At 38.8% G+C, this 26266-nt stretch overlaps 2 protein-coding genes across 6 annotated transcripts in view; one reads left to right on the plus strand and one right to left on the minus strand.

Moving 5' to 3' along the window:
• slc44a5b (solute carrier family 44 member 5b) overlaps positions 1-12635 on the minus strand; it is a 39963-nt gene extending 27328 nt beyond the window's left edge. For 2 of the 5 annotated variants that reach the window (XM_022210106.2, XM_022210105.2), the window contains exon 1: positions 12376-12635. In XM_022210106.2, the coding sequence (XP_022065798.1) occupies positions 12376-12412 (37 nt within the window). In that variant the 5' untranslated portion in view covers positions 12413-12635. The remainder of the gene's footprint in view (positions 1-12375) is intronic. The other 3 variants (XM_022210108.2, XM_022210104.2, XM_022210107.2) reach the window with 3 other exon arrangements.
• A 390-nt stretch (positions 12636-13025) lies between these two features.
• Positions 13026-26266, plus strand: part of LOC110962213 (alpha-N-acetylgalactosaminide alpha-2,6-sialyltransferase 5-like) — a 34419-nt gene continuing 21178 nt past the window's right edge. The window contains exon 1 of the mRNA XM_022210128.2: positions 13026-13276. Coding sequence (XP_022065820.1) covers positions 13268-13276 — 9 coding nt within the window. The 5' untranslated portion in view covers positions 13026-13267. The remainder of the gene's footprint in view (positions 13277-26266) is intronic.

Consider the following 26266-nt stretch of genomic DNA (forward strand, 5'->3'; position numbering starts at 1 on the left):
TACTAACCATACTGTAATTGGAGTGGTTTTAAGAGGAACTTAGACTTCTGCGACTCCTCTTGCCTGAATTTTCAGGTTTTTGAAAATTCACAGGGATTTTTCACTGATCAGAGATCATCATATAAATGAAAACAAAATGAGCAGTGAAAACAGGATGTTGTGGGTTAGACTGAGGACTTTCACAGGGGAGACCGAGGTTTGAATCCTGAGTGACGCCATGAATGAACATTGACTTTTAGCTTGACTATCTTTGCATGTTTAAAAACACACGCTTGTGTTGTTAGCAAGAGAGGAGGGTGGTAGATTTTCAAATTCACTTCTTCTGAACTTTGGAGATTTCCCCCAAAGCAGCTGTAATACCAATCTGAGGCTATACACAAGGACAGTGTGTTTCACAGTGTAGCTTTCTACTGCATGCCACCAGAGAAAGTATTATGTTAATGTGCCATCTGCAGTCTGGGCATTGCAGGTAAGGTCACTATAACATGAAATAACAAGATCGTTAACTGTCAAGGTAACTGCCATCGCTTGGGGTCACGTCTGTGAAAATAATCACGCTAACCAGAAGCTCCAGGTGAACTTTGTCAATTTTAAATTCAGACTGGAATTCTCTGCCTTCCACTGTGAGCATTTCAGCATTATATCTGTTTGCTTTTTTCTTTACTTAGCGCTCTGAGTGCAGTAACACAGCAGCACACTTTCCTCCATGGACGTCATGTTTGTTTACTACTGCTGACATGGACATAGTCTGCTTAGCTTTAACTAGCTTATATCTCCCCCTTGAGGACTGAAATTGATCATATCCACTGCAGGACTGCATGCTGAGTAGGCTCACCGGAGTAGCGCATTTGCACCGACTGGACCAGGCATTGCTATTTCATCTAACAGACATCAGGAAAATTCATTTTTGACTTACACATACAGTTCAGAGCTGTGTAAAGGTTTCAGGCACTTTGTACATTTAAGACATGAAGCTTTATTGTCATTGCAAGGGTACAATGAAATTTAGATGCTTATCCCTCAAGTAATATCATCGGGGCGGTGTTGGATACGTCCTAGATACATTCTTCAGCATGACAATGAGCCCAAAGTTCTGCACTGTATATACTACCTTTTAAAGACAAAGTACTGAAAAGCCTCAGCGTTACCTGTAACCTCAGGTTCACAAGCCCTTCACCAGTTTCCTACAACAGCACTGTGGCAGTCTGATGGATAGAAATGCCGATTCTCTGGACCAACAGCAAAATGATGGGATTGTTGCAAGTGAGCAAAAATTCTGCTCACTGACAATCCAAAAGGTGTCCTTAAGCTGCACTGTCAGCAGCAGAAAAAAAGCACAAGACCAGAAATGTACTCGCGTTGTCAGATTTCCTTTTCTGTTCATTGTGATAAAGTGCACATTTAAGAGGAGCAAGAAAAAAGCCAAAGGTTACAGCTCAGCCTCAATCGATTGGCTGGACTCATGATCACACAGGACTATGTAGAACTACTGAATCATTAGGACATTCCTTAGAAGCAGTGTGGGTGTGATTATGACCATTTCGGCTTCTTTGTCACAAATGCAGTGTGAGCCGTTCACCTTTCTGTTATTTGACATTAGAATCTTAATGTATTTTTTTCTTCTGTCCTTGCTGTTAAAAATCTTAGTTTAGAGCCATCTGTTTAGCCGTCAGTAAAAGTCACTCACTTGAGTTGTGTTTTAGCTCTAAAAAATGGGAGATGTTCTGGGTTAACTGTGTGAATTTCTCTGCCAAGGACACAATGTCACAAGACCAGGTGCTCACTGCAGCATTTGCAGAGCACTGGCCTTGAATAGAGGAGGACGCTTCTCTGTATTTTAACTAAGTAGTCTACAATGCTGTCAACAGAGCTCAAAGAGAAATGCACAAAGTATGCGTCACACACACAATAGGTATACTGTGAAAGATTGAGACAGTCGCTGATCAGCTTTTTTTCTGTAGTTTCACACGCTGAGAGACAATGAATCATGCTGCTTACTGGCCAACAATCACCAGAAACCCAAAGTGAGTCAAACAGAAAATTAAGATCAATCGATACTCTTCAGACTACAATCTGGCTCTTTTAAAGTCAGCAGCTCTTCATGACATACTGACAGAACTAAACTACTCCTCCGTGTTTTGCCTTAAGTCGCCTCCAATAGTTTTATATCTCAGCGGTTGTTGCTACAGCTTCATGGCCAGGAGGCCGATCACATTAACTGACATCAGAGCTAATTAGAAGTACAACTGCTGGGGGTTAGTGTAGCTACAGCTACCAGACTGGGCCTAATGCAAGCTGATTATAAAAAGATTTTAAAAACTCATTTCACTGGTGACTCCTGAGGTGTAAATATCCAAAACACATGTCGGTCTCAACAGCGTGGGTACTATTGTTGTGAAAACAGGTTGGTCCATATGGTGAGCGAAAGCTGAACCACACTGAGATCAAGGAGAGTCAGTGGTGAGAGGACAGATTGTGGAGCAGTGAAAGTCAGGGGGCACAGTTTTTTTTAGTCATGGCTGTAGTGTTTCGATCACCTTACTGTTTTGAGCTGTGTGAACAGTCAATATGCCAGTAAGACAACCAGGCAGTCAACTGATCAAAAAAAAAAGGGGGGGGGGGGGGGGGGGGGTCATTGCACGGGTCAAAATCCAGGATACGAGACGATACCGTGTGGTAGAGGGAATTCAAAAACAAGTGATTATGTAAGCATGATCCAGATGAACTTCACTGTACTGTGTGACAAAATATTGTGGAGGATTTCAAACCTCTTCATTTTAACACAGCAACATTCAGGTGATGAAGTATGTGCTTATTCACCAAAGCTAAATTTAGCTACAGCTGGTGTTCTTACTCACTACATGAGCCTGACTACCTCCACCAGGCTGTTGTACTTTCTTCTGACCTACAAAACAGATTTCAGAGAAGGGTTAAGAGAGAATGGTGAAAATAATCAGTGGTGCCGGGCCACCAGCAGACTCTGCATTAGACTACGGCTGTTTAGACTGCACTGCAGTCTGCCAGTGCAGGAGATGAGGCTGGTGGACTTAATGTGTGCTGCTGGCTGTAGTCAGGCTGAATGAGGGTTTGTAGTCAAAAACATTCGGAAAAAGCCTGGCAGGCATGCTACACTAGGACAGCTAGAGTCGCTGTTAGCTCCTCTGACGGCTCATCTCCTCTATTGACATAGTGTTGGGTAATGCCACTGTGTCCTGCTGTAGCTGACAGATATAAGCATAACACAACAATCAAAAGCTCTGAGGCAATAAGGTCGTATTGGGTGAAGAATTAGACATCAGGATCAGACAACGGCTTTGGCAGTAATCTTCGCTCCCTGATCCCATTTGCATTTGTGGCAAGTCTTCCATAGCAACAGGATCTCTGGATCAATTTGCAGGGGTGAGGACCTAACGCACATAAAAATGATTATAAAACTTCCTACTATTAAAATCAATCTAATGATAGCTCTCAAAGAAGAATAAAAGACACTGAACACCCCTCACTTTAAAGTCCATATTTCCTGTCAGATTCTGAAGTCTGTGCTAAGATTGACGGCAGAAAAGCAACTTCAGAGAGGCAGTGCTGGAAAAGAGCCAGACGCAACAACCCACCTTGGAGTGATAAAGCTTCAGGAGAGTGTCACGGAAGCAGTTCATCGCCTTGTATTTCGCAATTTAGAAGAAGACTAAATTGCACTCTTATCCCCTATGGTTCACTTTAGTAGTCTATTGAGAGGTTATGTGGACATTTACTGAACCACATCTATATCGATTGATTGAAATGGCATCAGTCTGTAGCACACCTTAAAATCAAAGTCAAGTACATTAAGCAGTGTTGCTAAATATAAAATGGGTAGGAGTATCCATCATACAGTACAGTACACCACACTCTCCAGAGTACAACTACTCCACTTTTTTTTTTCCACGTTTCCACAGCCCCCTTCCCAGAGTTTCCCAGCTCGTCTCCATAAACACATCCAGTACGTAGACACATCCACGCAGGCAGACACAGGCACCAGTGTCCCCTGGCTCCACTGTCCAACACAGGCCTCTTTCATACCGTGGTCAGGCAAACAGCTCGAACACTGCAGGTGCTCTACATGGGTTGGGTCAAAGGGGCCATTTGGAAAGGACATTTTTTTTGTTGTTTTCACTCCGTGTATTCATAAACATTTCCAAGACCTGGGGAGAGTGAAGTGCTGTGAGACTGCACTTCTGTCAAAGCTTTGTTGAGCTCACAAGAGTGTTAGATCCAACTACAAATAAATAAAAAAAGAGGGAGAAAGTTTAAAAATTCAGCATAATGATGCTGCACAGCAGGGTAAGCAAAAGTCTGTAAGTCTGAATGCTGCGTACAGTATATTCATTCATATTTGATGAAAGCACTGGCTTCTGCCAATCCATAGAGGAAAGCAGCATCAGTAATATGGCTTTTGGGGTTTTGTGTTTTCTTCTCGCCTGTATTTAAAAACTAGCTGTATTCAGGTTTCTCCTGCAACATCAATACGGTTCGCCGCATGGCACACTAGCAACAAAGCTGCTTAGGTGGATCCCTGCCATAAATATAAAGGATTGAACAGCTTTGATAGGATAAGAGACTGGGTAGAGATCCCAGGATAGCCTGTAAAGCAAGAGGACTGCTGTCAAGGTTTCCCAGTTGAATAAGTCAAGCATGCACCCATGGGGGTCACATGGGGTCATGGGAGAGGGCAGATGAACTGGGGACAGCATCTTCATACAAGTCTTTCAAAATTGCCTGGGAAAGAAAAATAGTCCATCTGTGAAAGAATCAAAGGATTTAATGCTCCAGATGCCTCCCTTTTTTTCCAAGTGTTAAAAATGAGGAGAGAAAATACACACATACACTGTCCATGTAGCACCACCACTCTCCTTTTCTCTGTCTACCCTCTATCGCCCGTCTGTATCCTGAAACATCTTTCTTGCCGTGCTTGTATTTTCCCCTCTCTGGAGAACAGCACAACATTTAAAGTGCTTGTCTCCTTATTGAGAAAAGACAACAACATCTCGATCTCTGGTTTAGGTTTACTTAGCCGAGTCCCTTGGGATGCTCTCAACTATTAGCAGATGGTTGCAGACTGTGTACTTGGCATATCTGACTCAGTAGTCCACTAAGTTAACTCCTATTAGTGCAGGAGCAGTACTTATTGCGCATATTTTCTGAGGAAAGCAAAGACAGCGAGCTGACATCCCTTCAGATATCGAGAATGGTGGGATCCGGGTAGGGATTCAACCCCCAGGAGATGAGTTAGCATCTGAGTGTCAGAAGCTGACAGCTAGGCCTGCTGCTCCAAGGAGAGAAGTAGCCGTATTGTGGCTGGGGCTTTGTGACCTTGGTTACTTGTGCGCAAGCCTCCAGGCATGTCAGTGGCAGCCCTGTGTTTCTGTGAAATGAGACTTGCTACTGCTACTCTAGATCAGCAGCAGGCTCAAGTGGTTTTGGCCAGGATTTATAAAGACTTAAACATAAGAGGATAGGACTTGATATCCAAATATGCAGTAAATTGAGGTGGAAAACACTTTCTTAACTCATATGCCATTCACATTTACATTAAGAGTTTCATATTGAGGAATCAAAGCAAGAGATGTCACTTGGGCATTTTTTTCTTTTACAGTTTCTCCTTACAGTTTCAAAGTCTGTGTTGGAATCTTTCACAACCAACTCATAACGAGGCAGATCACTCCATTAATATCACAAAAGTATGTAGACGCTAATCTGTGCTGGAAACAGGTTACTGTACATAATCTCACCCTGTAGGCAGGATGATTCGCATGTCTTAGCAAAACTTGATTCGAGGGCTCTGTAATGACTAAATGACTAATTAAGATGAAGATTATTTTCCTGCGTGGAAATCCTCAACTGACTTTACATATCAAAGTTTAACAAGATTTTTGTGATGCAGGATGTAACTGCGAGCCAAGATTCGTAGTAGCACAGAAGGAAGGATTTTGCAAATGTTCTCTACCACAATTTTATTTATTTTTTAAATTTTCCTTTATCAGCTGTATATTCTTACTTGACTTCTGAGGACAAACAGCCAGCTAACAGCTGAAGATCACAGGGAAGTAACGCTTCATACAAATAAAATTCAAGCTGGTCTGGTACCAACTGTCCATGAGGGGGGCTAATGGAGCTGTGACGACTGTCGATTAATCAATTAGTCAGCGGAAATAATCTTGATTGATAATTGGTCAGTCATTTTAAGTCATTTCTTAGCACGTTTTTAGCTTCTCAAGTAACAATTGGCTGAATGTCTGTGCCATATATGGCAGTTCATGATATGTTTTTTAGTTTGGGGCTGATGAACCAAATACAGCAATTTGAGAGTTTTCAAGGGTATTTTTTCTTCTTCAGATAATCTATTAATTGTGAACGTTACACATAAATCACCGAGTTAAAAATAAAAGTTAACTACTTGAGATATATAATTATACAAGTATATAGCACATAACCAATTTTGATTATCTGGTTGCTGCAGGTGCACAAGAAATGCTCACGCCACTAGTAAGGCAAATCATATTAATTAAATCATGTCATATTCTGCTTTAGGAAGGAGTATTACTTGGTTCTGCATCCTAAGGGAGAGCTAGCATCTTGATTCCGTAAATATTAATATCACTGCCTGGCTACACCAACAGGGTATCCTCTTCACATTAGCTTCTCAGCAGCATGCACACTCAGATCAGCAGCAAAGCCAGGAAAACCATTAAAGTCATAAAATCAAGCGAACATTTCAGGTGCAACACCAGACCCTCACCTGTACTGCAAATGTTTGTAACGACACAGTTTCAATAACGCTAGCTGCATTATTTGGCACATAGGGCACATCAAAAATGTTTTCGAGTCTGACTGTGCACCCGACACACTCAAGATTTACGTGTCTGGCATGAATGTAGCGGCCTCTCCTCTCACATTCCAGTGCATCTTTGGGTGGTGTTTCGTAAATCACTGTCAGTGTCACTTAGCCGTTCAGTCATAAACAAACACTGGCTGTATTTGTACTGCAAATTGGAAATTTAAAGTCTCCTAGCTGTCGCCAAGAAAGTCTCTCTACAGCTAAATGTCCCATTTTCGCAGACTTGAACAAATAACCATCCAGTGCTGTGCAGGAGTGAAGCTCTGAAATTATTTACTGACTCACCCTATCATTAGCGTGAATAATATACTTCAAACTTCCGAGCGCTGACACGGCTATCTCTTGAGAAAAGGCACATGAAATTAGTAGGAGAAGAACATAACCTTGTTAAAAATAATGAGCAGAAATGCCACAAAAACTAACAAATGTGCAGGAGCACTACAGAGTGAGCATCGGTCTTTATTTGAAGCAGATATTTGCAGAGGACAGTGACACTTAAAGAGACTATAATAGCACTTAGTCTTGGGTGCAAAATGGGCCATTCAGCCACAACCTTCTCTAACTGCAATTTCACAGGAAGAGGCTGTGAATGTTTTGATTCTAAAGCATTGCTCAAGCTTTCTGTCAAGGCTCTGCATCGGCTCTGTATAAAAATTCAGCGTTTAGGGAAGCTGCCCATGCGAGAAATTTGTTAATTAACAGTGTGCCCGACTCAACACTTTCTGTGCTGAATGGAACTCGTATCTACATTGTTACTTACAAACCTGTCACAGAATGACTATGAAGCTACGTTTCTACTTTTCTGACTGGCTGAACATTTCAGCAGTACAGTATAAGCCCACTGAACACTTGCTACATACTTAGAAACATTATATAATATGGTAGCCTGAGGAGTACACTTGAATCTGGATGTTGACCAAGTGGAGAAAAATTGAATGGGATTAATAGGACAGTACGTTTTTTTGGCTAGATGCTAATTCTTTACCCACTGATGTCTTTTCACATTTTTGTGCCTTTTTAAATTACAACATGCTAATTATATCAATTACAAAAAGAGTCTACAAGTGTAATAATTCTATGTTATGCTATAATCACCAATACTCTACCTCAAGTTCAGGTATTGATTTCCTACATTTATTAGAAAGGTATACTTTCAAGAGACTAAGTGGGCTTCCTGCTGAAAAAAGAAGTGAGATCACTGGCAATTCCTCCATAAAACATTCCTTGTGGCTGCTGTTCATTAAAAAATTGATGCCTCTGCTTTTTCTACTTCTGCTGAACTGGAAGTGATAGATTGAATAGCATTATCCCCTACTGGAATAAGTCAAACCAACCAGTAAACACAGCTAGAAAGACAGAAATGCAGGTTTTATTTTTACTTTTTTCAACACGCACTCCACATGTAACCCACACTTAAAACAAATGTGGGAAGCATTACTTTCCAATTTAACACGACAGAGTTATGGGGTGTAGTATTCCGACAAAGTTTATGTTGCCGTTTTCTGTTCAGCTGTGAGACTCCATGTTGCCCTTTTACCAAGCCAGCTGACGGAACAAACGCAGCAGGGAGCCAACAACATAAAGCAGCCGACCTAAACACTGGGAGGCACCATAACTCCATCTCATGCTCCGCTAGCAAGGCTGTTAGAGCAAAATTATGTTCCTTAATTAAACTGTCTCAATATATTCTCTAATTCCCCAGAGAGCAGCGCTTGAGCTAATGCAATAGAACATAACACAAGTATGGTCCACATTAGCTGATGCATCCATCTAAATAAACCATATACTAATAATGACACACTTGTTCTCCCTTGTGTTTCACTCCAAATGTGCACTAAGCTGTTTACTTACAACACTTCACATGTAATTTTGCCAGATCTATGGTACACTGTAAAGTACCGACTTGAACTCGCAAACAGGGAGTGATGAGGTTTGACGTCCCCAATGGTGAGTTGCATGTCTGCAGAGAGCAGTGAAAATCGGTTACAGCTGACAGGTTGCATTCTTGATTGGCAGAATGTTGGAGTCATGAGGTCTGAGGGACAAACCGGGTCGGGATGTGGGGGAAGAACAGGAAGACACAGTAGCTTTCCCCATCCACAGCTGTCAGGAGCAGACTTGACAATGCCTGCATTACTCTGAGACAGTGCAGCTCGTGTATCTACTGTACTCGACAGTTATTGAGGGCATAATGACTAATTTGAACAGAGACGGTGCGACGCATTTGTACCTAGGAATGATGTGAAGGACTGCTGACACTGACAAACGTAACATGAAAAAGGATGGATTGGCACAGAATGCTTATAAAGAGTATTCACTCCTTGGAAGCCTTCTCCTTTTATTGCTTTTCAACACCGAATGACTGTCAATTTAAATTAGGCTTTTTTGACAAGAATTCACACACACACAAAAAAAGACTCCTTCGGGTCAAAGTAAAGAGATTTCTACAAGGTTATTCCTTTTAATAAAAGTATAAACTGCATAAGTATTCACCTCCTTCGAGTCAGTATTTCATAGATTCACCTTTGGCTGCAATTACAGCATAGAGCTTGTGTGAACAGGTCTCAATCAGCCTTGCAAATTAAATTCAATTGACCAAATTTCCATGTTGAAAAGCAATAAAAGGGGAAAACTTCTAAATAGGGTGAATATTTTTAAAAGACACTGTACAATTTAGTTTTTTTCCTTTTAGCAAATATCACATAGTGGATCAGTGTATTGTTTAATCAAAGTTACATAAAATTAAATCAAACGACAAATCATTTTCTTTGTAGCATCAGTTATTGGTAATGTTTTTGAAGAATTTGGGTAGATCACTTAGGGTGGATTACATTAGCAAGATATCTATATAGTAGCCAAGGAAAAAAAACGTCAAACTGTGAAAGAAACAAAATATTTCTCTTTTAAATTGCTAACTGGAAGACTCCTAAATATAGAAACAATTCTTATTAGCAGTAGAAGTATTAAGGCCATCAGTCTGGTAAAAAATTGCCAGTGTGAGTCTCTCTTTGTTTCAGAAGAAAGACACTGCTGTCTGTGTGGCATCTGCTGTTGACAAGGGATTATATTGCTTTGATAAACAACATGATTACTAAGGCAGGCTAATGGACAGAAAATTTGCACATGGATTAAAAATAACCACCACACGCCTGGAGCAGAGAAAATGCCACAAGGAGAAAATAAATCCTTAAATCTGTTCAACAAAGGACAGCACGTTTAACCTTCATTTCAAACCTCAACACCTAGAATGTAAAATAAGATGGACAGAAGTGGATGGAAGACTGTTAGCTACTCCTATTGTGAGTCTTTACCTGGTAAACAATACAAAGCATATATAAAGCTAATATAAAGCTATTCTGATAGTATGCACCCAGTTGTCAATTCAACATCGATTTGTGCCCCCCAAAAAAAGGTTTATTTTGGTTAAAAAGTTATAGTGGATCAACCTTGAAATAGTTTCAGTGTTGAAAATATGTCAATCTACATTGTACTGTGGCTTCACTCTTTGTTTAATGGTTGAAATATATAACCACAAGTAAGTAATTAAATGATTAATTAGTACCAGATGGTTAACCAATTAGTTGATCAATAAAACTATGGCAGCTTTGTTGTTAGTGTGGACCCATGAAGTAGAAGTCATTCTTTCAACATTGATTAATGGTTAAAGAAGGTTGATTTGTTTTGTTTTTTGGTGGGGAAAAAAAAAATAAAAAATCAACGATGGATCTGCCTTTAAACAACTTAAACACAGTGTCATTCAGGATAAATAAAATTATTATGATTGACTGACTAGTTAACACCAAAGAGTTAACTGATTAGTTGATGTCAAAACAAAATTATGGTAGCTAGTCTGACAGTTTGGACCCACGTAGCAGAATTTGGTCATTCAACATTGATTTATGGTGAAAAAAAATGTAGATTTTTTTGGGTAAAAATCAACCTTTAAATACTTGAATTGCTGAAAACATGACACTGAAATGTGTTTTCAGTCTTAAATTGATAGTTGAAATACAGAATCATGTGTAATCAATCTAAGACTGTTTAAGGTAAAAATGACAAATTTAACTTCCTTGTAGTAAGCTGAGAATCTGCATTAATAACATGTAAACTAATCCATTAAAGTCCCTTTAAATCACAGCAAGAAGCACTATTGTTGTAAATGAGAACACTAAATGGTTCACTGACTCATGACAAAAAAAAAAAAAAATATGGCAGATATATTGATGAGTGCAGACCCACGTAGCAGAAGCTCTTCATTCAACGTTGATTTATGCGTGGAAGGGGTTGATTTTTGACTAAAATTAATGTTTAAATACCATAATTGTTGAAAATGTGCCTGGATAAACATTCAACTGTGGTTTGACTTTAAATTTAACGACTGAAATGTAATCATCCAAGAGAAGTTAGAGCAAAAATCCCAAAGTGTCCTTGCAGCATCTCAAAGTTGAAAATTTGCATTAGCGGATGGTAAACTATCTTCCTCAAGTTCATTTAAATAAGAGCAAAGACCATCTTCCAGGATAAATAGGAATAATGTAATTCATTGATTAGATATTGCCAAATGGTTAATCGATTAGTAGATGGATCAAGTTGATATTGTGGACCCATGTAGCAAAAACAGTTCATTCACCACTGATTAATGGTCATAAAAGGCTGGTTTTTGGTTAAAAGCCAATGCAGGATCAACCTTTCATTAGATTAAATGCTTAAAATCTATCACTGAATCGACACGGTTTGTTGTTCAAGCGTTAATTTGATGTGTAAAATGTATAATCATGTGTTATTATCTACGACAGATTAGAGCAAAAATACAAATGTTCCTACATTACCTCGGTTGCTCTTGTGGGATCACTTAAGCTGCTCGTATACGACAATAATCTGAGTAAGTACGGGCTTTGTGTTGTGTCAAAGCAACACAAAGCAACATGATGACAGCTTGTTGGGTACTGACAAAACATTTTTTTGTGTGTGATTTACTGAGATTTTAAACGACCCATAGCTTGATTAATCTATAATTACATGCAGTTATAACAAATCTGGAGCCGTGTCCTGCTGTCATCACGTTATACAGCAGTTTTCGGAGAACAAATAAATCGGCGTTCACAACAAAGACGAAGGAAAGTGAAGCCACATTCCTATTGTGGGCACTTTTCCACCAGGTAAACAACACGAGGCGAAAAAATATGATGTCACCTCGGCTAACTAACGCTAAGACGGCTAATTTTTCAGATTTTGTTAAACTCCCGATAAACGTCCGTGTACTTCTTCAAAATAAGCGTTAAAAATTATTTCCAACCGCTGCTGCGTATTTAACCGTTAAATAGCACCTCAATAGTTAGCAACTGACAAAGCAAGCTAGCTAACAAACGGAGCCGTTAAAACACAAAAAGGGGCTTAACTGTCATTCAGTGTTCAGAAATGCATCGTTAAACGTTGCTGTCATAACAGTACAGAGGGGGGAAATATTCCTGGCGTTTTACAACAAAGACCAAGCGACTCACCATAGTAAGAGGAGGGGATGTCCGTCTTTCTAGCCATGGCACTTGGTAGGACCGATGCAGCACCGTCGCCTTGGTTTTGGAGACCGCATATGAGAGTCGAGGTGAACCCCAGTTATTTTTAATGCCTCCCAGCAGTGCCGTCGTGGAATAAACACGGGAACCTGGAGGGGACTCGGGGCTCTTCGGTCTGAGGATGCTTCGGCCACGCAGCTGAGCGTCAGTCGTGTTTACAGCGCGACGTCATTAATTATTCCGAAACGGCCTTAAAGGGGCCGCCGAGCCGCTGCAGGAGCCGCAGCCGCCGGGACCGCTGCTGCCGCTGCTGATCACTGTCCCGTCTGCCTGTGTTAGGATGCAGTTTAAAACACATGTTGTTCATTTAGACATCTGACACCAGCAAGATTGAGCTCAACAGAAGAGCTGGTTCACTACTTTGTTCCTGCAGCAACAGCCCAGGCTGCTTCTTTATGACTGTGTTGATTATTAATACAGCCAGCTTTGCAGCCAGTATTTTTAGGCTCTGACATCTCTGTCCACGCTGAGCAGACTGGTGGAGAAACACTGACCTCAGCTGGGCTTTCTGTGACATTGCATGTGTCTCTTTGTGTCTGCTTGGGGGAATAAGAGGTAATGTTTCTTTATTGTACAGTACATATTAAGATGGCACACATCTCACTTGTGGATCTATCGAGCGGCACAAGGCATAAGATAAAATAAAAAGGAGAATAAAATAAAATATCTCAAACAAGAGAAATGTTAAAATCACAATTTCATGAAGGAAACAGTTCTGTAATTATAAGACTAAATGTGAAATCCTGAAAAAGGAAATTCTCTCAAGACCCTGAGGAAGACGATTGAAAAGCAGTGGTGACCGTGGTGGGTGACTTACCCCATGGCAAAGGTAAGTCAGCCCTATACTTATATTTTTACATATTACACATAGGGGTGATTTTCAAGTAATGAATATGTGATTGATGACTGTTCAAGCTGGAAACGGCTGATTTTTAATGGAATATCTCCATAGGGGTACAGAGGAACATTTCCATCAACCATCACTCCTGTGTTCTAATGCTACATTGTGTTAGCTGATGGTGTTGAAAGGCTCATTGATGATTAGAAAACGTTGGTGCAGTTATATTAGCACATGACTATAAATTAGAGTTTTCATGGAAAACATGAAATTGTCTGCGTGACCCCAAATGTTTGAATGGTAGTGTATATGTATGCATGTGTGTGTGTGTAACTAGTTAGAGTAAAAATGCAAATTTTCCTACATTACCTCGGTTGTTCTTGTATGATCCCCGTAGTTGCTCTTATATGGCAATCTGAGTAACTCTGGCCTTGGTGTTGTGTCAAAACAACATGATGGCAGCTTCCTGGGCACAGAGACAACATTTTAGTGGTTTACAGAGATTTTTAAATGATCTATAGCTTCATTAATCGATAATTAAATGCAGCTTTAACAAATCTGGAGCTGCGTCCTGTTGTCATCACATCATACATTTTTTTAGAGGACAAATAAATCGATGTTCACAATAAAGACGAAAGAAAGGAGAGCCAGTGTCACTGGTACTGTGCACACCTTCAAACTTGCTTATCTTGACTCATAGCTCGACACACTGAATCTTCTTTCTTTTTCAAAAAAAAAAAAAAAATGTCACTGCGCTCAGTAAAAAGGGTTTGAAAACTAGAAACAAGTGTTGAGATACTTTAACAAAGACTGACCTTACAATATTCTTGATTTAATTTGCATGTTGAAATTCCTTGGAGGGAGAAGAGTCTCAAACAGCTTCCGCACATTTTCACACGTAAAAGCTTAAAAAAAAAGTTTCAAATACTGGATGAACACAAGAATGTTTATCATGGACACATATTGCAAAAAACAAATATATATATATATATATGAAGATGGTGTACATTATTAATCTAGGAAACCAATGAAAATCACTGATGTCCATGTTCACTTCAAAACCATTTATTTTGTTTTCCTCAGACCAGTGAAATATAAACACTATAAAGATGAGCAAGGCTGCTATCATCCAAGAAAAGGTCTGAAATAAAAACCTACCATATGGATTATGGTGCTGGTGGTTTGCTACCCTTCAAATCTGAACAGACGCCTTAATGTCTGCTTCATCTCTATATTTACTGCCAACTGGTAAGGAGTTTGTCCCCTCCATGAAACAAACAAAGAGGTACAAAAAAACGCTTCTTTTAAGGAAAAATCTGTCAAGTGCAGTTTGAAATAATCACATTTGTGACTCAAGTCTAACTCAAGCCAAAATTGCATTATTTGAGTTGGGGAAAATACTTTGGAAAGAACAAATGTCATGTCAGTTCACCCACACAGATGTTTCCACTTGTTCTGGTTGATTAGACCTTTGCTTCGCAAGTTAGTAGTGCCATGCTGGAATCACACAGTCAATCAAGCACCGTCTTTACACCGAACAGTCCTGAGGAGGCTAATTAGGCAAAGCAAGCAGAAACACCTGTGTGAGTGGGCGTAGAGGGAAAATAATCTCTCAAATCTACCTCAAACTGAAAAACATGATCACACTTGCAAAGAAACCTTATATAAATAGTTATTTTTGACCAGAATATTTTCTTTAACTCAAATATAAAGCAGTCATATTTCACCTGCACTATATCATCAAAAATAGGAACATCAGAGTGATGCAAAAAAGGAGTTCATGCATTCGTTATCTCTAAAACTGGTATACTGTAACTTATTACCTCTTTGAAAAACCTCCAGCTGATCAGACTGCTGTGGTGAACCAATCAAAGTTTGTCTGTATAACCCTTTACAACAGCCCAAAGGGTGACCAAAGGCTTCACAGAAAAAAAAAACAAGAAAATAACTTAAAAACAATACAGTAACTTAAAGCTGGACAAAATGTATTGAAAATGTATTGTTTTTAACAGATAACTCCAAAAATAATAAATATGCTACAAAGCAGAGTGCTGAGTCAAGTCCTGTAACATTACCTATATTATGAACTGGTGGTATATAAACAAAAATCAATTGATTTAGATTGAATATTTTGAGTGATAAGCCATCTCAATCCATTATTTTAGAATAGATTATACTTTCATAGTCCCACAAGGGGAAATTTGCAACATCACAGCAGCAAAGTGACAGGAAGAAAAATCTATAAAACCTAAAAATCTATAAATTAAAACCATAAGATATATACACTGTAATATAAATAAGAAAAACTGAAGAACACAAGAATACTAACAACACAAATTTAAGAATATTTACACAAATGAATTGCACATTTTTTAGGTGTATTTGGACATGACAGTTTGCCAACTATCATTAAGTGACTGTGTGTGGTCCGTTGGCAGCAGTGATGGTTCTAGAGTCTGATACCAGCAGGAAGGAAGGACCAGCAGTAATGTTCCTTCACACACCTGTGTGGTTTTCCTGTTTGACCACTTATGTTCAAGTTGCCACTGAGCGATAAATTCTTTTACCTGAACCACATAACATCTGGCTATTTTGTTGCATCCAGCCGACCCTTGAAGTAGGATCATAACAAAAGCACTGGAGGAATCAAAGAGCATGATCCTCAGGGTGCTTTCAGGCTTCTCCGGGTGAGACAAAGCTCTGTCCAGATGACAGCATCCTCCACCCAGATGCCAGGCTGGTATGCGAGCTGCAATGGGTCCATCGATGAGCTCACTAGAGGGCAGAGATGGGCAAGGACCAGCCTCTCAAGTGCCTTCATCAGATGAGACGTCAGTGCCACCGACCTGCAGCTGCTGAGGTCCTTTTGGTGCGATGATTTGGGCACTGATCCCACGCAGGACGTCTTCCACAGCTGTGGTACTCTCCCCAGCTTCAGGCTCATGTTGAACATGCACTCAACTATCCTGCACAGGATTGGAGGAGCCTGGAGCTGATGTCGTCCAGACCTGCAGCTTTCTTCATCCTCTTGAGCTCGTTCTTCACCTGGGTTGATTGTGGTTGATTGTGTGACCTATAAGGAGTTTTCTTATTATTGTGTGTGATCCAGGTGTGCAGGGACTCACAATTGCAGATGTCCGTCAAGAGGAAATTTAACCAGCACATCGCATTTTCTGATTTATACTGTAAAAGGTGCAAATAAGCTGTAGTTGAAAGAAAACATTCTTTCACATAAATGGATTTACATTTCTGATGAAAGTTTACAGTCTACATTCTATCCACTAAAAATTGCTCATTGTTTCCTTTAACTAGTGTTCTAATTTCTGTAAAAATTAGTGGAAAAAAATTAGGTTTACTGCTCCTTTAGCACCGAGCATCTGACATCATTAAGTGCACGAATTAAAACATTTTTCTGCTGTAACCATTTGCTTCAAAAGTCTCATGACAAAGAAAATTCACATTTTACCTTTTGGTCAAGCATATATGCAGGTTATAAAAATGGAAACCTGAAGCTGACATTACTTCCTTGAAGTGCTGCAGTGCAAACTTCATTTAAAGGGAATTTAACGGTTTAGGTACATGTAACTTAAAACAGTGGCATTAATATTACTTAAGTTAATTTGGATTAACTTAATTCAGGGGTGTTTTACCAGCTGAAGTACTTTCTTAAACTTGGTTCAACAATTCTCCTTTTTTCAGTGTATATTTGTTTTGCTGTTAAATTGTTAAAATGTCGGGAAGGGATTTTTCGTTTTAAATGGAATAAGAATATTGAGTACAAGAAATCAAAAATAGAAAACAGAGGATTTCAGTGGAGCACTTCTGTTTCATAATTAGACTCACACACATAGACAGCCATTAATTACAGGTATTTAATGTCCACTGTAATGAGCCTGACCAGGAAGTGGCAGCAGAGACTGATAATTACATACAATAACTGTTAACTCAAAGGGCAGCAGCATGAATTTTTGACATATAATCATCACTTTATCTATGGCAGCTGAAACCGAAAGGCTCCAACCTGGATGTTACCTGAATTATAAGTGGCGAAACATTATCTCCTTTTAATGATGGGAAATTCTAAAAGTTAATAATGGATTAGAAATGGGACAGGTAATTTGTATTAAACGCTGACATCTGAAGAAGTGATGTCCCTTTTAGAGCTCTGTGGAGTAAAGTAATGGGAGCTCAGGTTGCCAGAGGCTGGTCATTAAGAAGGGATTGGCTTCCCTGGGACAGATCGTATGTTGATGTAGCAGGATCTCTGCCAGGAGCACACCGAGAGAATTAGAATCCATTTATTGCCAAGTGCAATACAGTAAATGTAGGGCAGTTTGTCTTTGTGACACAGGCCTGGGACAATGGTTTTTCAACCTATTATGGATTAGAACTGCTTAAAATGAAGAACAAAAGGATCCTTCTGGTGTGTCAGATGGAGGAGACGGTGAAATAACAGCAATATCAAAGAAAAGGACACGGCTGAAACACAATCCATGGATATATAAAAAAACATTTCTCTGGGAATTTAGAACATCTTTGAACTTCTGCTTATTGATGCCTGATGCCTTTGGGTTTTGATGCTATAAATAGATTGAAACCACAACCAGATGGACCCTAGATTTTTATAGCTCTGTTGGAAACATGGCGTCTGTGCATTAGAGCAGAATGGTTTTGGTGTACAATGTCAGTTTCTGTTCAAATATAGAAGACTTAGTAGGTTAAACAAGAACTAGGCTGACAGAGTAGGGGATGAGTGAGACATGCTCCTCTTTTCTCCAGATAATTTCCATTTTTAATGAACTGGGCAGAATTATGTTATCAGGTCAGGCAAGGCATTTGTTCGCTGCCAGCACTGAGGAGGGATTGAACGAGAAAAATAACACATTTCACATTTCAGTGAGTAAATTGTGCTCCCCACTACAAATAAACATATTTTGCAGAGCTGCCAGTCGCATGCATCTTTTTCAGTGTCATTCAGTGAAAATATGTATGCCAACAGCTTGCTTATTATATAATCATGAGGGCACACAATAGATGCAGTCACATTGGTTTGCAGCCTTTTTCCTCTTTATGAAACAAAAGGCAATTTCTTTCTCTATCTCAGTCATCCTTTTTGCAGTTTGGATAATGACTGAGTTTTTTTTTTTTTTAAATATATATAATCAGAGGCAGAAGGAGAAACCCTCAAAACAATCACCCTTTCTCTTTTTCATTCAGTGGCTACAATTGCTGCAGTCGCAATCAACCCTGCTGACTCCTAAAAAAATGAAATCCCCAAAGTTCCACCATGAAGGAAAAGAGTCCGTAACGGCTGACGCATCGCTGCATAAATGAGCATCAGACATACTGAGTGCACCAGGTGATTGGAAGTCTTTTTGTTTCAATCAATTGGATAAACACAGCAAATCTGAGACGCATATCGCTGAATGGGTAGCAGGAAATTGCTTCTGTGATCGGTGGGGATGCCAGCTGAGGAGTCAATGATCTGTTTGTAAGGCGGAGGCAATTCACAAAAAGAACGAAGATGTTTTGTTCCTTGGGTCTGAGAAAGCAGGACGTTTAAGTTGTATCTGCCTCCTGATGCTCTCTTTTTGTGTGATGACTTTATATCACAGCTCAAGTGTGCGGTTTTTGGTTGAACTAGAGACTGACGTATACAATAATGTCTGAATCTCCAAACCAACACATGCATGTTTGTTTTCTGCGTTCCTGATTAATATTACATTTAGATTTATACACAGATTCTTGGTATTCCTTGTTAGGCTATTATTGCAGTCTTAAATAGAGGTCATCATGTTACGTAGTGTCAGAATTAACACCTTAATCTGAACAAAAACATCTTTATCACATTACCTTTCACAGTAGTTTAGTTCCAGTATATTGCCCAACAGTTTTCAGGTGCAATATTTCACTGTCATGTATGATATTACTTTATTCCCTCAATATCACTGGCAGTATTACTTGTTACTTTTTCCATTCTACTTCTATTTTAGCTTACTCATTTTCATTATCAGTAATGTATTACTGATGTACTTATACCTTGTTGCTTTTCTATTAGGTAGAGCTTTTTTTATGTTATGCAATTTCCTTTGGGGATTAATAGAGTTTTATCTTATCTCACCATAAATGCTGTCTGTCATATTTAATAACATTTACCATGCAGTATATCAGCCTCCCTTTTAAAAAAAAAAAAAAAAAAAAAAAGCTACCTAAAACCATTCAAATTTATAGCAAGAGTCATAGAGTGGTTCAATTGCAAAAACTGTTTTAGCTGAAAGAAAATGATTTAATATTTAATACATAAACATGTTCAGAGCTGCTACAGTTCTGAGATGTCACCGTGGTAATTAAACTTCAAAATTCTAAGTGTCAAAGCTGTATTTGGCGCGCCCAAACAAACTGACCCAAATGTCTTCTGAGACATCTGGCTGCATAGTTAAACATGTTATACTCAGATGGCTCTTTTGGTTGGGAGGGTTCTTTCAGCTCCTCCATTTCTAGTTTTACTTTAGTTTCTTGAATGACACCTCGAGGCATGGACTCTTCAAGTTGGGGACAGTATAATGAGTAAAAACAAACCGCTTTGGCACAGCAAACAGGTGCAAACAGAGCATTTTTTTTCCAATCATCTATTGTATTTGGCTCAGCACAGGCAGACAGCCGTCTGGCGCCTCACTGGATGGGAGGTTGGAGTTAATTAAAAAGGTTTTGTTCCACAGACATTTGCCTCGCTCTTCTCGGTGTGTGCTCCCCAGAGCTGTGTTTCAAGATGCGTTTTGAGACCTCAGGGACACCTCTAATCAAAACACACAGGCTGCTAGCCACCTAATCCTCTGAATGCACAACGACAAGGTGCTTTATGAAGCACTGCTCCACTGTGATACAGATAATTTGGTGATTGCAATTATTCGAGTAGTGATATGCCCATATGGTGTCACAAAAAGGCAGAAAATAAAGGTCCTTAATGAAACAAAAGTGTGAAAGACATATCTATTAAAACACAATCTATATTCATTCAACTTGCAAGTAGTTCTTGCATATGTTCATAAAAAAAGTTACACTATTCTATACAGAGTATAATAGCAGCATATTAGACAAACTTGATAAGTTTCTCCTCGGGTGATTCCATCCATCAGTTCTCTTCCACCAATCCAGTGTTGGGTCACTGAGGTCCAGCTAACCTGATCCCCAGCAACAGCTTCCAGTTTTTCCTGGGAGATCCTGAGGCATTTCCGGGCCAGATGGGATACACAACCGTTCAAAAGTTTGGGGTCAGCCATTCGATTTCATGTTTTTATTTTTGATGTGCTAACAAAATTTCACAAGGGTTTTTCTAATAATTGATTAGCCTTCAACACAACGTACCATTAAAACACAGGAGTGATGGTTGCTAGAAATGTTCCTCTGTACTCCTATGGAGATATTCCATTAAAAATCAGTCGTTTCCAGCTAGAATTGTCATTTACCACATTGACAATGTCTAGACTGTATTACTGATTAATTTAATGTTGTCTTCATTGAAAAAAAAAGTTTTTCTTTCAAAAATAAGGACATTTCGAAGTGATTCCAAACTTTTGAATGGTAGTGTATACAATCCTTCCAGTTAGTTATGGGTCTACCACGGGGTCTCCTCCCAGTTAGCAGTGCCCGGCAAATCGAAAATGGAAGTCTCCCAGGAGGCATCTCTAACAGACCTGATAATCCAAACAGCCTCAGCTGACTGATTTCAATGAAAAGAAGCAACAAGTCTACTCTGAGTTCCCTCTAGATGTCCAATCTCATCACCTTATCTGTAAGGCTTAGACCATCCTACAGAGGAAACTCATTTTGGCTGCCTGTATCTCATTCTTTTGGTTACTATCCAGAGTTCATGATCATAGATGAGGTTTAGCACAAAGACAGACCAGTTAATCTTCACCACAACAGTCCAGTACAATGCTTGTATTCCTACTGACAATAAGAATTCGTCCGTCCATCTAACACTTGTGGAAAAGATCTTGAGACACTTTAACTCACTCAGTTGAGAGAGCAACTCACCCCCAACCCACAATGAGAAGTCCACTAGATTCCCACAGAGGATAGAGAATGATGGCCTCAGATTTGGAGGTGCTGAATCTCATCCTGTCCGCTTCCCACTGGGCTGCAAACCGCCTCAGCACACACTGAAGGATATGGACCGATGAAGCAAACAGAACCGCATCATCTGCAAAACAGCAGAGACTCTCAGTGATTCTACTTTAGTGTAGTTCAGAAGTCTTCAAGCTGGTTTTTACTGTAACACCAGCTTAATAAAATGACAGTACTTCAATATTAGCAGCTTATGTAGCACTGAAATTAAAATGTTATTGACAGATGTAAGATCAAAAAATGATTTGGCACAATTTTAGCAATTTCTAAATTAGTATCATATATTAGAGTTTACCTCTAATATTCAAACTAGGTAAATGTATATAACAAATAATACTGTAGGCTCTTAACTGCAACATTTAGACTAAATTTGCAACATTACAGTTACCTCTCTATTGAGAAGTACTTTGGCTCACTATCTAATATTTCAAATACAAAAACAATTGACTTGACTTCTATACATTTGATTTCAGAGCTGTTGCTATCAAAAGCATTGACTGTTATTACTAAAAGATTAAGCCATTAGACATATGACTCCTGGAGCAAATATAGCACAAATTGTCTCTAATAAAGGCTTTTATATTATTATAATTTCTGCAGTTAAGTGATATTAGTATGCTTATTGAACTATTTACATACCTCTCCCTCTGTGTAACTTACAGGTGTTGTATGTGAGTTCTACAACTTTTACTTTGAAAAACACTGTAGAAATAGAATATTTGTCTCCTAATCTATTCATATAACTTGCTTTCATGCTGTTGCTTCATGTTGTCCTGGTGTGTGTGTGTGTGCTACTTTGAGAACTGATTCTTCACCATTTTGGCCTGTAAGCCTTTATACCAGAGCACTGCACACATAATCCTTCACCACAGGCTGCATACAGCATGTTCTGTAGATGTGAGAGGTAAACCAAAGAGTAGCATGCTCCTCTTTGATAGCTCTCCAATATTTCACAAGAATAAAATAAAAGGACTTGGAGAAAATTACAAAAAATATAATGACTTTGTCTTGTTTCATATGCAGTCCCACTTTATGGCATCACATCACTCAATAACACGCATTGCATTGTGCTGCGTTATCTGATCTTGCTTTATGTGAATCCCTGAATCAGATTTCAGATTTTAAAAAATGTCAAAGCTAATTAGTGCACTGAGGCTTTTGTCTAAACTTGAATATATCTGGGCCAAGAACATAAAAGAGAAGACAAGCTGTTCCCACTGTAGCTTTAATGTAGCTTTTAAGTAGGCTACCCTGACTTCTTTTTCCTTTTTTTTTTTACAGCGTCTGGCTTGATTGCAATATTCTTTGTTGTTTTTCAGATAAATTACTTATCAAGTCCCATACAGCAAACTGATACCTTTCATTTTATGAAATGAGACTCGCTGAAGAACGACTGGAACATGAAAAACGAACACAACAATATCATCTCAGAGGACGTCTACAAAAACTCTTCCTGTCTAGATTACAGCCTTCAACAAATCTGTGTCCCGCACGGAGCGTTAGCTGCTCAAGTTGCCATGACAAATAAAAAAATAAAAAAATAGTTTGCCATCCTTAAATGGGATGTCCTAAAAAAATACATGAATGGCTACAAAACGTACCAGAAACGCTTTCTAGTTTATTCTGTATTATCCCTGACATTGCCAATATCCGATAACTTGGGAAATGTAATAGAGGCACTAAACAGAAAAGTTAAGGTTCCTCATTTTAGTTTTTGAAATATCTTGAGGCCGTTTCCTGAAAATAATCGGCGCTATTCTCTCATCAGCTTCAATTGTGCTTTCATCTTCAAAAGGTTGTCACTCACTGAAGTATTTAATTCATGATAGCAATAACAGAAAAAAAGCACATCACAGCTACCAAAATCACATTTCCTTTTATCATTGTCTATCATTGTGTAAGGAGCTGCTTCACTTGTGTTGATGTATTTAATTTAAACAAGTATAATCAAATATCCTTCATCAAAATGTAAGTCTTCCATCATAGACACATTCATGAATCACTCTGTGCTTTGTTCCATCTAAGAAATAAGATGCAAGGCGAAAAATACACAAATGCATGCATGTGTAGCATTGTACAGAAGAGGTACATGTGTCCATACAATAAAGCCATACCTCTCTGGGTCCAGTATTTCATCTACTGCACCTCAAATCTGAGAAAATTGAAGACATTCCAGTAGCAAACTGTAAAAGCTTCAACAACACTGACTTGGAGTTTCATCATTTCTACTTTTACCAACTATTGCACATTTTGACAACAAGAAACTACTGAAATTTATGAAATACAGATGCTTGAAAGGTTATTTAGATAGATTACAATTTTATCAGAGGGGACTTCCACAGTAAGCACACAAATTAATACATCTGTGAATAATATTATTCATTAGAAAAGCAGTGTAACCCAAGACTGAATGCTTCACAGCGCCAACTGAAGTTATCCGTGCTTGTTTGAAATCAATGAAAAATGCATGTTTTGTCACAAGTAAATGATTCATTTTACACAGAGCTTTGAGAATAGAATTAATTGCAGAGAATCCTCTGTCATCTATCCCATGTTCTGTACTCTGTGTGAGACGCTCTGCCTTCATGGAGACGATACAGAGTTCAGCGGCATAAAACGAATCGGCTTTAGTGCACCTTTGTGCCTGTATCAGCTGGAATTTTAAACAGTAGCCAAAAGAAAGCTGAGGTTATAGAAGTTGTGCAGCAGAATGGAAAACACTAACTCAGTGATGTCTCAGGCTGAACATTTGTATATTTAAAAATCCTTTTCCGGTGAAAATGACATTCTTTACCCTGTCAACGTGTCCACATGATGCACTTAATATGCTAGAATACACATCAAGCGTGATGCTAGGAGCCATAGCTGAAGATTTTCTCCTTGAAACTGCCGTGTGACGATGACAGTCTGAAAAACACAGAATCAGTTTCACATATAACAAACCTAAGGAACCAATCCTGTCATTATGCAAAGCGCAGATCGCTGCATCATTGTGCAGTGATATAGTTCAGCTATTTAAAAGGTCAGAAAGGAAACATAAAAAAAGACAAAACACAAAGAAAAAACAAGGCGCAGATTTAAAGACACCCTCCAGTGAAAATCAATTTACCTTGTTAATGTGTTTGTATGTTGTTTGTTACGTGCTGGAGGACAATTCAGGAGCAAATTGAGCAGTTCCACACTGAGAATGCAGTTTGCCAGTGACGGTCTGAAAAACACGGATCCAGACAGCCAGAGTTTCTTATCTAACAAATCTAAAGAACTAATCACATGAACTTGCAGACTGGAACTTTCTGTATCTTTATTCTCCTTCAAAATCGCCTTCCATTTCAAATATGTGTGGCTAAGTTACTTCACTACTACAACTTGTAGCACAGAGTAGTTTTACAGATTATGACTGTACATAATCTCATGTATGATTAAGGCTAGAAAAGGTATTTCCTGCTATGTAAAATTATTGAATTTATGAAATTACTATTTTTTGTCATTTTACAGATTTTTTTTGGCACCACAGCTGCCAGTGTTGTGACAAAATCTAACTGTCTGCCAAAAACTGATTACGTCTGGTCCAGAGCCGGCTTTTATCTGGATCAAACAGTCACGATGTGCAAATACAGATTGTTCTGTGTATCTGTGGTGATAGAAGATGTGTGTCTTGGTGAAACTTCTAAGTGGATATTTGCTAGCAGAGAAATGTTTGCAGCTTACAGCCTAATCAGGAATGAAATAGAAGATGATACTTTGATTCCAGCATATTCAATTTTGGCATTTTTTTCTCTTCTATGACTGAATATCTTTGGGGCTGTGGGCAAGTAAGACATCTTGGTCGTCTGGAAAATGCCAATCAACATTTCTCACCATTTTCTGACATTTAACAGACCAAAAAAGTAATCAATTAATAAATTTGTTGATTGATTCAGCAAATAAATAACAGATTAATCAATTAACAGTGAATAATAATCAGCTTTTTGCAGCATTATATTACCGGCAATATAAACAGCATTTTTTCCTCATGTTTAGGTGTATGTGTTTGGTGTATGTAACATTCTTATTTAGAATAATAAAGTAGTAAAATATTAAAGTTGTTGGAGTACGACTGTTTTGCTATATAATAATTTTGTTTTTGTTGCAATTTATGACTTTAACTGCAACATAAATGTTTGACAGTTCTACTATTCCCTAGAAGTGATAAATGTGACACAACAGTTATAGTTAATATAATACATCTAATTTCCTGACATAAAAACATTGTCCATCATTAATCAGCAGTGATGCTTAGCAGACAACAGCTAACAATTCAGGCTAGCTAGCTAGAGCTACACTGAGCTACTATAGCAGAACTTCTTAGTTTAACACAAAGTCAGCTAGCTACCCTTTAAGACAGATAATAATTACATTCTTTAACTGCTGGCTAGGTATTGTGCTACCGTCTTAGATGATGGTGTACAAGATTTATCAGAAATCCAGGCTACTCTGCCACATATTACTGCAAAGCTTGTTTTTGTGCACACTAATGCATAACCCTCCATATAACTGTCACATACGTAAAGAACAAAGAAAACTTTGCAAATCTCTATTCTTACAGAAAACAAACACACTAAATTTGTTCTGTCTAAATACCCCATCAGCATACCACAGAACAACTTCCTCTGATGTCCTCAGACCAGTGTAAGGAGAGCAGAAACTTTAGCACCGCGCTTTTTTTATATTTCTAACGACCACAACACTTCCGCATTCTGACAGTCATGTGACAACAACAACCAATCAGAATCATGGAAGGCTTAGAGGACAAGAAAACTGTAATTGCACAGAGACAAACATAGCTGCTCAAGCATGCAAATACGTGAAGAACGA

The sequence above is a fragment of the Acanthochromis polyacanthus genome, chromosome 4 (genome assembly GCF_021347895.1).
Source record: "Acanthochromis polyacanthus isolate Apoly-LR-REF ecotype Palm Island chromosome 4, KAUST_Apoly_ChrSc, whole genome shotgun sequence".
Classification (NCBI taxonomy): Eukaryota; Metazoa; Chordata; class Actinopteri; family Pomacentridae; genus Acanthochromis; species Acanthochromis polyacanthus.